The sequence below is a fragment of the Spea bombifrons genome, chromosome 3 (genome assembly GCF_027358695.1).
Source record: "Spea bombifrons isolate aSpeBom1 chromosome 3, aSpeBom1.2.pri, whole genome shotgun sequence".
In the NCBI taxonomy this organism is placed as follows: Eukaryota; Metazoa; Chordata; class Amphibia; order Anura; family Pelobatidae; genus Spea; species Spea bombifrons.
This window is the reverse complement of record NC_071089.1, coordinates 71,532,437-71,544,943: the sequence shown is the minus strand read 5'-3', so window position 1 is coordinate 71,544,943 and position 12,507 is coordinate 71,532,437. Positions and strand designations below refer to the sequence as shown.

General features: G+C 45.6%; 1 protein-coding gene and 1 pseudogene across 1 annotated transcript; both read right to left on the bottom strand.

Moving 5' to 3' along the window:
* Positions 1 to 3,256: 3,256 nt before the first annotated feature.
* On the bottom strand, positions 3,257 to 5,919 carry LOC128484001 (DC-STAMP domain-containing protein 2-like; annotated as a pseudogene).
* A 3,913-nt stretch (positions 5,920 to 9,832) lies between these two features.
* Positions 9,833 to 12,496, bottom strand: LOC128484000 (DC-STAMP domain-containing protein 2-like). Its single transcript, XM_053460320.1, has one exon. It carries the CDS (start codon positions 12,494 to 12,496, stop codon positions 9,833 to 9,835), a length of 2,664 nt encoding a protein of 887 aa, XP_053316295.1.
* Positions 12,497 to 12,507: the final 11 nt, after the last annotated feature.

Genomic DNA, 12,507 nt, shown 5'->3' with positions numbered 1-12,507 from the left:
AAAGAGACCTGAGGTATCTAAAGTGTAAAATGACAGACACATGTTTCTAATTTAAGTTGGTGGAGATCCCAGAACAGTACTGAATGCCCAATTATTGCTTTGGCAGAAATCCCTTAACAGTATGCAAGGATCTCAGCAACTCGGAAATTGGGCTCATTTGCCTCTTATAATTCTAAGTCTATTATTCACAGAACTTGACAAAGTCACTGGGTCAGCATTGAGAGGGTTAAACACCCTTGCTATAAGGTTTTGTTTTTGCTTTACTTGTCCAGTGTGTTTATTTGGTTTTACACCATTAAGATCAATTAAAGTTTAGTCAGGTCATTGAGTCAATTGTGGCTAACTCTGGTTTTGGAGCCTCCTCGTGTATACCGCCTTACTAATCCAACAGACATCTTGGCAGAGGTGCCCCTACCATCTAGGTGCCCTGCCCAGGGTTGCCTGTATGTTAATGCCGGTCTACCTTTTGGGGCTTACATCCTAATGACATTTTCACCACACCACAAGATTGCAGAGTAGAAAAAATGTGTCACGCAGAAAGATTCATTTCAGCGGCTTATGTGTGTATGCAGGGTGGAAGCCACTAAAACTGGCTAGGAGAATGGCTTAGCTGTATAAGTAATAGATACATTGATACTGTTCAAACCTGACATTGATTTACCCTTGCAGCTTTTTCGCTGAGGCAGCTGTTTCAAAATTCATATCAGTATATTGGAATCTTTGAACTCTCCTCAGTTGGCCATATACTAACAGTTTCATAAACTAATGAGATACATTGTTTTATTAGTGTCATTTTGTAGTGATTTAGTTTACTTCAGGGAAGCTGAGATCTATGTCTCACTGTGGAACAGGCAGCATTATCTAGTCATTTCCCTGCCCCTTGAAGTTTTTTGAAGCATATATTAATGTCTTAAATCTGTAATCTTTAAACATCGTGGCATATGTTTTAGTGTATGGAACTGCAAAATCTAGGACTTGAAAGGAAATCTAGGAAAGTGAAAGGTACAAAATGTATTTTAAGTAGATTCAAAGTAAACCTGTGTTTAAACTCTGTTTAAAGTTTGTTGGTTAAATTATTTTACACTACATTACAATGAGAGATGGACAGTGTGGAGAAAACCCAACTAAGGTCTAGATTGGTTAAAGTTAAACTCTAGCCACGATATGTCTTTTGATGTTTGTGATAGCCGAGGGTCACCTATTATTTTCCTGTTTTTTATGCAAAAGCATAGAGCGATTAATCAGAACTCGTTTGCGCTGTTTCCCTGCCCTCAGCTTTTTGCCTTGCTGGAGATGCGTTCCATTGAACAGCTCTGGAGCCGCAGTGTCTCCAGCAGGTGTTTATTCCTTTTCTTTCACGTAAACAAAACCCCAAAATATTCAAGTAGGTCCTATGTACTTTAATATGCATTAATCGTTGGTAAGGTATTTTGGGGCTGGATCCATTCTTCTTTGTATGCCAAAAGCTCTGATTCCCCCCCCACACACAAAATACTCTTTGATTTCATAGATAACAGGATGCCACACTCCTAGGCCTGATGGCAGAAAGGGTGGTGGTGTAGGCATCCTTCTCTCACCTGACTGCACCTTTGCTTTGAAGTTCACACAATCCATCTTTTCTCTCCACTCTCTCTTCAAATTGCTGTCATATATCGCCCTCCAGGCCCTACCTCACAGTTCTTTGACTGCCTGGCTCCCTTTCTTCCTCTCTCCTAATATCCCCTGCCTTATTCTGGGTGACTTTAACATTCCTTTAGATATATCTAACAACTCTGCTAGCTCTAAACTCCTCTCCCCGACATCCTCCTCTGGTCTGAGGACACTCACTTGATCTGGTTTTCTCCAGACATCCTCCTCTGGTCTGAGGGACTTCCTTATCTTCCTTGCACGTCGCTCCTCTTCTGCTTCCCCACTCTGTGAAACCCTCCACTGGCTCCCAATTGCCTTTAGAATTACATTTAAAATCCTGGTACTGACATATAAGGCCATCCATAATACGGTTCCTCCATACATTTCTGACCTCATTAGCAAATACTCTCTTACTCGATCCCTACGTTCTTCCCATGGGCTAAGGCACTCCTCCATACTTATCACCTCTTCCTTTTCCCGTCTACAAGATTTCACTCGAGCTGCCATATATCTCTGGAATCTACTCCCAAGGAACCTTCAGCATTCACCCTCCCTCCCTCCCGACATTCAAGAAACATCTCAAAACCCACTTCTTCAGAGAAGCATACCATCTTAGCTGCTAGAACTTCCTTGTCATTGATACAACCATCACACTACCTCTCACAGTTTCTCTGTGCCTTATGTTTGTCACCCCATTCCCTCAAGATTGTAAGCTTGCGAGCAGGGCTCTCTCTGTCAATTCTTGTCTTGTCATATCCCTTGAATTCATGTACTGTAGTAAGCCCTGCGTAAACTATTGGCGCTATATAAATAAAAGATAATAATAATAATAATAATAATAATAATGGGGAATGATCTATACGCGTGTTTGGCTTAATTTACTGAGTGGTAAAATGTGACTTGCACCCCATCTTCTTTTTTTATCCCTATGTTCATATCTACTACAATTTAAATAGAAGCAGTACACATTAGTACTCATAAACATCTGGGACTATGCTATGCAGCTTATACTACAACATGACCATTGAATCTGAATGCGGGAATTGACCATTCGGGTAACTTTCTTTTTAGTTTTCCCATTATATATTTTTCGGTAGCATTAAAATATAAGTATTACATTTAAAGAGATGCTGAAACCTGTGAATTTGGCGATTAAAGCCAGCAAAACTAAATACCTCCCAGATGCGAATGGCTTTGAAAATGATGCATCAGTCTAGTTCTGTATTCAGCAGGTATAGACGATCTACTGTCAGCAATACTGACCTAAAGTGCTAGCTTCTGTTGGATCTGCTTGTCATAAGAATGGATTGGGCATTCAGTTGGCAGTAACGACTCACATCTGGGGACATTAAATATTGAAAGGAATACGTACAGTAGACCTGAAGTATTAATCCTTTTTTGTTCGTTTTCTAAAAAAATAATAAAAAAAGAACATTTAAAATGTCTTAAAAGAAACCTGCTATTTGTTTTCCCAAACCCAAAGTCAAAATTTATTTAAGAGTGAAAGGTGCAAAAAACTGTGGTCTAAACCAGCAGGAACAGGATGCAAGCCGATTCACTTGGTGGTGAAGGGATTACAAAGGAAATTTAGGTAGAAGAAGGGGTGGGTATAGTTCTGAATTCCATTCTAGTTTCCACCTCCATTCTTCACCGCCCGCCGTCCTCTCCTCCTGGGTGGCCTCTGCCGCGCGGGGGTGACCAGATCCCTCTTCCTTCGTGCTTCTGTCCACTTTGTGAATGGGGGGGTCGTGTGGTCCTCAGAATCTGAAGAGTCAGTGTCCTCTGTTGAGTTCTGATATTCAAAATCTGTATCTTCAGAGTCCTCACTGGATTCAACCTCACTGATTCCTGAGCTCTCATCTTCCTCCCTGCCACGGACCTCCTCCTTATACTTCTCCAGGAGCTTCTCGCCTAACGCTGCTCTGCTACCCTGGCTACGGAGAACCTGTTTGAGGCGATCCTTCACAACCTCTTTCAGCTTCTTCCTCTTTCCTTTCTCTTCAGCCTTAATGGTTTTCATGGCATCGATCCAGAGGTGGACCTGTTCTTCGTCACTGGAGTCGACCTCCTCTTCGATAGCCTCAGAGTATGCCAGTGGAGCCATACAAATTGTGCAGATGTTATTAAGGATCTCAAAGCAGCCCCTGCAGTACATCCCTTTACAGCCTGGGGTGATGCAGGCCACGCAGTCCTGCCCCTCGCTGCCAGTGATTGTCTTGGCACATGCCATGCAGTACTGCTCATTGGTGCCCAACAGCTGGGCAAACCAGCGGCACCCGGGGAATTTGCCGCCAGGACCTGCAGGAAGCTAGAGTGCCCCCCGTCCTCTGCATTCATCCTCACGCTCCTGATCAAGGAGTCCTCAATGTTTGTGCGTTTGGTTATCAAGTTGTTGTAAAGAAAACAGATGCGCTCCTGCTCACGGGATGGGTAATAATAGGCACAGATTACGCGCTGCAGCCTCCGTATGTAGACGCCAAATATCGCAATGAGGAAGCACAGGCCATACATTGAACCTATGAGTATGTATCCTTTAAAGTCTGGGGCGGACGGAGCGACTAGGCATTTCTTTGACAAAACTGTCAAGTTCCCTCTCTGAAGGATGTCAAACGCAGACACCACATTGGAGAAGATTTCGCTGGCATAACCGGAGCCGTTGATCAGCACAGAGAACGTCACCGGAGCTCTGGCAACCACGTCCGCTTGCAGCAGGTAATACACCATGTCCAGCACCCAGTAGATGATGAAGTCCATCACCATCATAAATGCGACCACCAGAACATTTCGGAAGACGTTGATGATGTCAAAAGAATATCCCTTCCTCTCACGTTTGGTCAGGTAAAGCGAACCTGGCAGGATGAAGTTGTAGGCCTCTCTGGCGGAAAGGGGCAGGAGGGTTCTGCGCCCTTGCTTGGCTCTCATCACGTCCAGCTCTATGAAGGACCGCGTTATGTAGATATTGTCGTGGTTATCTTCATAGAGGTACTTGCGCTGGTACCGAGCGGCCATGATGTAGATGAAGAGGCAAACAAATGTCATTGAATAGCTGAACATGCTGAGCACATCCAGATAGGGGTTCAGTGTGCTCTGCACTTCGCTCATGATGCCGACTGCCACCTGCTTGATGCTCTTGCTGGAGTTCAGGTTTATGTCGAAGTCGTGAATAACCGTCACGTTAAACTCAAACTTGTCCTTGATGTTGCGGAGCATGTTGATGATGGGGTTTTTCACATGCTTTCGGACATATTTCTGGAGATACTTTGGCAGGAGGCATAGGATTGTAGCGGTTTTAGCCAGTCCACACAGCGGTTTGAAGGCGTCCACAATGTAGCACAGGAATGACAAGAATGGCATCACCTGGAAGCACTGATTCCGTGCCGTGTCAAATATTTTCCTGCACTTTAGATAGGGAACTTCCAGTTCCTCGTTACAGACCTCCCCGATATTGGCGATAAAACGCCACACATTCCGCAGGACGCGTCCGATGTGCTTCACTCCGTCTGTCACCGTCTTGAAGAACTTTCTGGCCCGATCGGCCACTCCTTTCAGCCTCTGGCCGATGTTCCTCAGAATATCCAGCGCACTCACTAACGGCCTTTTAACTTTTTCCAGGAGCTCCTTGGTCTGGTTCATGGCCAGTTCCACGCCGCAGGACACGGACTCAGATGAGCGCCGGAAATTCTCCAAGGTGTTGGCTGCAGGTCCCTGTAAGGCCAGCGAGAAGGCGACCAGGAGCACGATGGTCTTGCCCTCAATTGAGAAGAGCTGGGGCAGCATAAGGAACACTGTGACCCGCATCTTCATGAAGAAGGCCATGCCGAGGGTGAGGAGGATGCAGATGACCACTGAGGACACGATGCAGTACTTCAGGCTATAGTTCTTCACAAAGAGGACGATGGCCGCATACATGGCGGTGAGAATCAACCCAAAGGTGAAGGCGCCACAGCTCCTCAGAGAAGATTTCACCGCGTTGTCCTCTCGGAGTTGGGCTCTCACCTCCTTTTTGTCCTCGTCAATGTAATCCTCGGCGCTCACTTCCTCGACCTTCACTTCTTCAGGGCACAGGTTTGACAAGCAATCGCGGGAGCAGTCACAGGGGCAGTCGCGAGGGCAGTCGCAGTCCCGCGGGCAGTCGCAGGGGCAGTCGCAGGGGCACTTGCGCTTGCAGGGGCACTTGCAGGAGCAAGGACAGTTGCAGGAACAGGCGCAGGGGCAGGCACGCCGGCATAGGCCACATGTGGTTTTGCAGCAGGTACACATCCATTCCCAGGGGCCTAGTGTTGTCCCCATCTCGTCAGTTGTTTTTGCGACAATATCTGCCCTGACTTGCCTCACTCAGCGATCACAAAAGCAGGAGGAGAAATGGGTCAAAATGAATAAATAAAAGTCAGTCTCTTTACTAATCCTTTGCACTACTGGAGGTTCAGTCACTACAAGTAGCTTGCTGTCTCCTCTAGTACTGAAGCTCCACGCCCAGTGTGAGGTTATTATGCTCTGATGATGTCACAATAGCACTGCTGTCATGACAGGGAGAGCAGGGCACATGCCAGCACCTACGGGGGAGGGGCACCTTGCTTTTTATAAAGATGAACTGACATAACGGTTATGAGAAGCTTATTAAACTATATATATATATATATATATATATATATATATATATATATATTTATCTCTCTCTTTCTCTCTCTCTCTCTCTATATATATATACATTAAATTACATATCCTTTAAGCCATAAAATCTGGTTGTAGTCAGAAAAATCTGTGCGGCACAATTCAGTCCTTGACTAAAAGATAATAAAGGGTATGAGCCAAAATGCATGTAAGGACCATATCACGTAATGAAACCACAAGGGTTTGCTTTGAGAGCAGCCAAACCTCTTTACCAGCAGTTAGACCAAAGGGACTGTAGAAAGAGACCTGAGGTATCTAAAGTGTAAAATGACAGACACATGTTTCTAATTTAAGTTGGTGGAGATCCCAGAACAGTACTGAATGCCCAATTATTGCTTTGGCAGAAATCCCTTAACAGTATGCAAGGATCTCAGCAACTCGGAAATTGGGCTCATTTGCCTCTTATAATTCTAAGTCTATTATTCACAGAACTTGACAAAGTCACTGGGTCAGCATTGAGAGGGTTAAACACCCTTGCTATAAGGTTTTGTTTTTGCTTTACTTGTCCAGTGTGTTTATTTGGTTTTACACCATTAAGATCAATTAAAGTTTAGTCAGGTCATTGAGTCAATTGTGGCTAACTCTGGTTTTGGAGCCTCCTCGTGTATACCGCCTTACTAATCCAACAGACATCTTGGCAGAGGTGCCCCTACCATCTAGGTGCCCTGCCCAGGGTTGCCTGTATGTTAATGCCGGTCTACCTTTTGGGGCTTACATCCTAATGACATTTTCACCACACCACAAGATTGCAGAGTAGAAAAAATGTGTCACGCAGAAAGATTCATTTCAGCGGCTTATGTGTGTATGCAGGGTGGAAGCCACTAAAACTGGCTAGGAGAATGGCTTAGCTGTATAAGTAATAGATACATTGATACTGTTCAAACCTGACATTGATTTACCCTTGCAGCTTTTTCGCTGAGGCAGCTGTTTCAAAATTCATATCAGTATATTGGAATCTTTGAACTCTCCTCAGTTGGCCATATACTAACAGTTTCATAAACTAATGAGATACATTGTTTTATTAGTGTCATTTTGTAGTGATTTAGTTTACTTCAGGGAAGCTGAGATCTATGTCTCACTGTGGAACAGGCAGCATTATCTAGTCATTTCCCTGCCCCTTGAAGTTTTTTGAAGCATATATTAATGTCTTAAATCTGTAATCTTTAAACATCGTGGCATATGTTTTAGTGTATGGAACTGCAAAATCTAGGACTTGAAAGGAAATCTAGGAAAGTGAAAGGTACAAAATGTATTTTAAGTAGATTCAAAGTAAACCTGTGTTTAAACTCTGTTTAAAGTTTGTTGGTTAAATTATTTTACACTACATTACAATGAGAGATGGACAGTGTGGAGAAAACCCAACTAAGGTCTAGATTGGTTAAAGTTAAACTCTAGCCACGATATGTCTTTTGATGTTTGTGATAGCCGAGGGTCACCTATTATTTTCCTGTTTTTTATGCAAAAGCATAGAGCGATTAATCAGAACTCGTTTGCGCTGTTTCCCTGCCCTCAGCTTTTTGCCTTGCTGGAGATGCGTTCCATTGAACAGCTCTGGAGCCGCAGTGTCTCCAGCAGGTGTTTATTCCTTTTCTTTCACGTAAACAAAACCCCAAAATATTCAAGTAGGTCCTATGTACTTTAATATGCATTAATCGTTGGTAAGGTATTTTGGGGCTGGATCCATTCTTCTTTGTATGCCAAAAGCTCTGATTCCCCCCCCCCCACACAAAATACTCTTTGATTTCATAGATAACAGGATGCCACACTCCTAGGCCTGATGGCAGAAAGGGTGGTGGTGTAGGCATCCTTCTCTCACCTGACTGCACCTTCCAGCATATACCAAGCCCTCCCTCCCTCTCATTCTGTTGCTTTGAAGTTCACACAATCCATCTTTTCTCTCCACTCTCTCTTCAAATTGCTGTCATATATCGCCCTCCAGGCCCTACCTCACAGTTCTTTGACTGCCTGGCTCCCTTTCTTCCTCTCTCCTAATATCCCCTGCCTTATTCTGGGTGACTTTAACATTCCTTTAGATATATCTAACAACTCTGCTAGCTCTAAACTCCTCTCCCCGACATCCTCCTCTGGTCTGAGGACACTCACTTGATCTGGTTTTCTCCAGACATCCTCCTCTGGTCTGAGGGACTTCCTTATCTTCCTTGCACGTCGCTCCTCTTCTGCTTCCCCACTCTGTGAAACCCTCCACTGGCTCCCAATTGCCTTTAGAATTACATTTAAAATCCTGGTACTGACATATAAGGCCATCCATAATACGGTTCCTCCATACATTTCTGACCTCATTAGCAAATACTCTCTTACTCGATCCCTACGTTCTTCCCATGGGCTAAGGCACTCCTCCTCACTTATCACCTCTTCCTTTTCCCGTCTACAAGATTTCACTCGAGCTGCCATATATCTCTGGAATCTACTCCCAAGGAACCTTCAGCATTCACCCTCCCTCCCTCCCTCCCGACATTCAAGAAACATCTCAAAACCCACTTCTTCAGAGAAGCATACCATCTTAGCTGCTAGAACTTCCTTGTCATTGATACAACCATCACACTACCTCTCACAGTTTCTCTGTGCCTTATGTTTGTCACCCCATTCCCTCAAGATTGTAAGCTTGCGAGCAGGGCTCTCTCTGTCAATTCTTGTCTTGTCATATCCCTTGAATTCATGTACTGTAGTAAGCCCTGCGTAAACTATTGGCGCTATATAAATAAAAGATAATAATAATAATAATAATAATAATGGGGAATGATCTATACGCGTGTTTGGCTTAATTTACTGAGTGGTAAAATGTGACTTGCACCCCATCTTCTTTTTTATCCCTATGTTCATATCTACTACAATTTAAATAGAAGCAGTACACATTAGTACTCATAAACATCTGGGACTATGCTATGCAGCTTATACTACAACATGACCATTGAATCTGAATGCGGGAATTGACCATTCGGGTAACTTTCTTTTTAGTTTTCCCATTATATATTTTTTGGTAGCATTAAAATATAAGTATTACATTTAAAGAGATGCTGAAACCTGTGAATTTGGCGATTAAAGCCAGCAAAACTAAATACCTCCCAGATGCGAATGGCTTTGAAAATGATGCATCAGTCTAGTTCTGTATTCAGCAGGTATAGACGATCTACTGTCAGCAATACTGACCTAAAGTGCTAGCTTCTGTTGGATCTGCTTGTCATAAGAATGGATTGGGCATTCAGTTGGCAGTAACGACTCACATCTGGGGACATTAAATATTGAAAGGAATACGTACAGTAGACCTGAAGTATTAATCCTTTTTTGTTCGTTTTCTAAAAAAATAATAAAAAAAGAACATTTAAAATGTCTTAAAAGAAACCTGCTATTTGTTTTCCCAAACCCAAAGTCAAAATTTATTTAAGAGTGAAAGGCGCAAAAAACTGTGGTCTAAACCAGCAGGAACAGGATGCAAGCCGATTCACTTGGTGGTGAAGGGATTACAAAGGAAATTTAGGTAGAAGAAGGGGTGGGTATAGTTCTGAATTCCATTCTAGTTTCCACCTCCATTCTTCACCGCCCGCCGTCCTCTCCTCCTGGGTGGCCTCTGCCGCGCGGGGGTGACCAGATCCCTCTTCCTTCGTGCTTCTGTCCACTTTGTGAATGGGGGGGTCGTGTGGTCCTCAGAATCTGAAGAGTCAGTGTCCTCTGTTGAGTTCTGATATTCAAAATCTGTATCTTCAGAGTCCTCACTGGATTCAACCTCACTGATTCCTGAGCTCTCATCTTCCTCCCTGCCACGGACCTCCTCCTTATACTTCTCCAGGAGCTTCTCGCCTAACGCTGCTCTGCTACCCTGGCTACGGAGAACCTGTTTGAGGCGATCCTTCACAACCTCTTTCAGCTTCTTCCTCTTTCCTTTCTCTTCAGCCTTAATGGTTTTCATGGCATCGATCCAGAGGTGGACCTGTTCTTCGTCACTGGAGTCGACCTCCTCTTCGATAGCCTCAGAGTATGCCAGTGGAGCCATACAAATTGTGCAGATGTTATTAAGGATCTCAAAGCAGCCCCTGCAGTACATCCCTTTACAGCCTGGGGTGATGCAGGCCACGCAGTCCTGCCCCTCGCTGCCAGTGATTGTCTTGGCACATGCCATGCAGTACTGCTCATTGGTGCCCAACAGCTGGGCAAACCAGCGGCACCCGGGGAGTTTTGCCGCCAGGACCTGCAGGAAGCTAGAGTGCCCCCCGTCCTCTGCATTCATCCTCACGCTCCTGATCAAGGAGTCCTCAATGTTTGTGCGTTTGGTTATCAAGTTGTTGTAAAGAAAACAGATGCGCTCCTGCTCACGGGATGGGTAATAATAGGCACAGATTACGCGCTGCAGCCTCCGTATGTAGACGCCAAATATCGCAATGAGGAAGCACAGGCCATACATTGAACCTATGAGTATGTATCCTTTAAAGTCTGGGGCGGACGGAGCGACTAGGCATTTCTTTGACAAAACTGTCAAGTTCCCTCTCTGAAGGATGTCAAACGCAGACACCACATTGGAGAAGATTTCGCTGGCATAACCGGAGCCGTTGATCAGCACAGAGAACGTCACCGGAGCTCTGGCAACCACGTCCGCTTGCAGCAGGTAATACACCATGTCCAGCACCCAGTAGATGATGAAGTCCATCACCATCATAAATGCGACCACCAGAACATTTCGGAAGACGTTGATGATGTCAAAAGAATATCCCTTCCTCTCACGTTTGGTCAGGTAAAGCGAACCTGGCAGGATGAAGTTGTAGGCCTCTCTGGCGGAAAGGGGCAGGAGGGTTCTGCGCCCTTGCTTGGCTCTCATCACGTCCAGCTCTATGAAGGACCGCGTTATGTAGATATTGTCGTGGTTATCTTCATAGAGGTACTTGCGCTGGTACCGAGCGGCCATGATGTAGATGAAGAGGCAAACAAATGTCATTGAATAGCTGAACATGCTGAGCACATCCAGATAGGGGTTCAGTGTGCTCTGCACTTCGCTCATGATGCCGACTGCCACCTGCTTGATGCTCTTGCTGGAGTTCAGGTTTATGTCGAAGTCGTGAATAACCGTCACGTTAAACTCAAACTTGTCCTTGATGTTGCGGAGCATGTTGATGATGGGGTTTTTCACATGCTTTCGGACATATTTCTGGAGATACTTTGGCAGGAGGCATAGGATTGTAGCGGTTTTAGCCAGTCCACACAGCGGTTTGAAGGCGTCCACAATGTAGCACAGGAATGACAAGAATGGCATCACCTGGAAGCACTGATTCCGTGCCGTGTCAAATATTTTCCTGCACTTTAGATAGGGAACTTCCAGTTCCTCGTTACAGACCTCCCCGATATTGGCGATAAAACGCCACACATTCCGCAGGACGCGTCCGATGTGCTTCACTCCGTCTGTCACCGTCTTGAAGAACTTTCTGGCCCGATCGGCCACTCCTTTCAGCCTCTGGCCGATGTTCCTCAGAATATCCAGCGCACTCACTAACGGCCTTTTAACTTTTTCCAGGAGCTCCTTGGTCTGGTTCATGGCCAGTTCCACGCCGCAGGACACGGACTCAGATGAGCGCCGGAAATTCTCCAAGGTGTTGGCTGCAGGTCCCTGTAAGGCCAGCGAGAAGGCGACCAGGAGCACGATGGTCTTGCCCTCAATTGAGAAGAGCTGGGGCAGCATAAGGAACACTGTGACCCGCATCTTCATGAAGAAGGCCATGCCGAGGGTGAGGAGGATGCAGATGACCACTGAGGACACGATGCAGTACTTCAGGCTATAGTTCTTCACAAAGAGGACGATGGCCGCATACATGGCGGTGAGAATCAACCCAAAGGTGAAGGCGCCACAGCTCCTCAGAGAAGATTTCACCGCGTTGTCCTCTCGGAGTTGGGCTCTCACCTCCTTTTTGTCCTCGTCAATGTAATCCTCGGCGCTCACTTCCTCGACCTTCACTTCTTCAGGGCACAGGTTTGACAAGCAATCGCGGGAGCAGTCACAGGGGCAGTCGCGAGGGCAGTCGCAGTCCCGCGGGCAGTCGCAGGGGCAGTCGCAGGGGCACTTGCGCTTGCAGGGGCACTTGCAGGAGCAAGGACAGTTGCAGGAACAGGCGCAGGGGCAGGCACGCCGGCATAGGCCACATGTGGTTTTGCAGCAGGTACACATCCATTCCCAGGGGCCTAGTGTTGTCCCCATCTCGTCAGTTG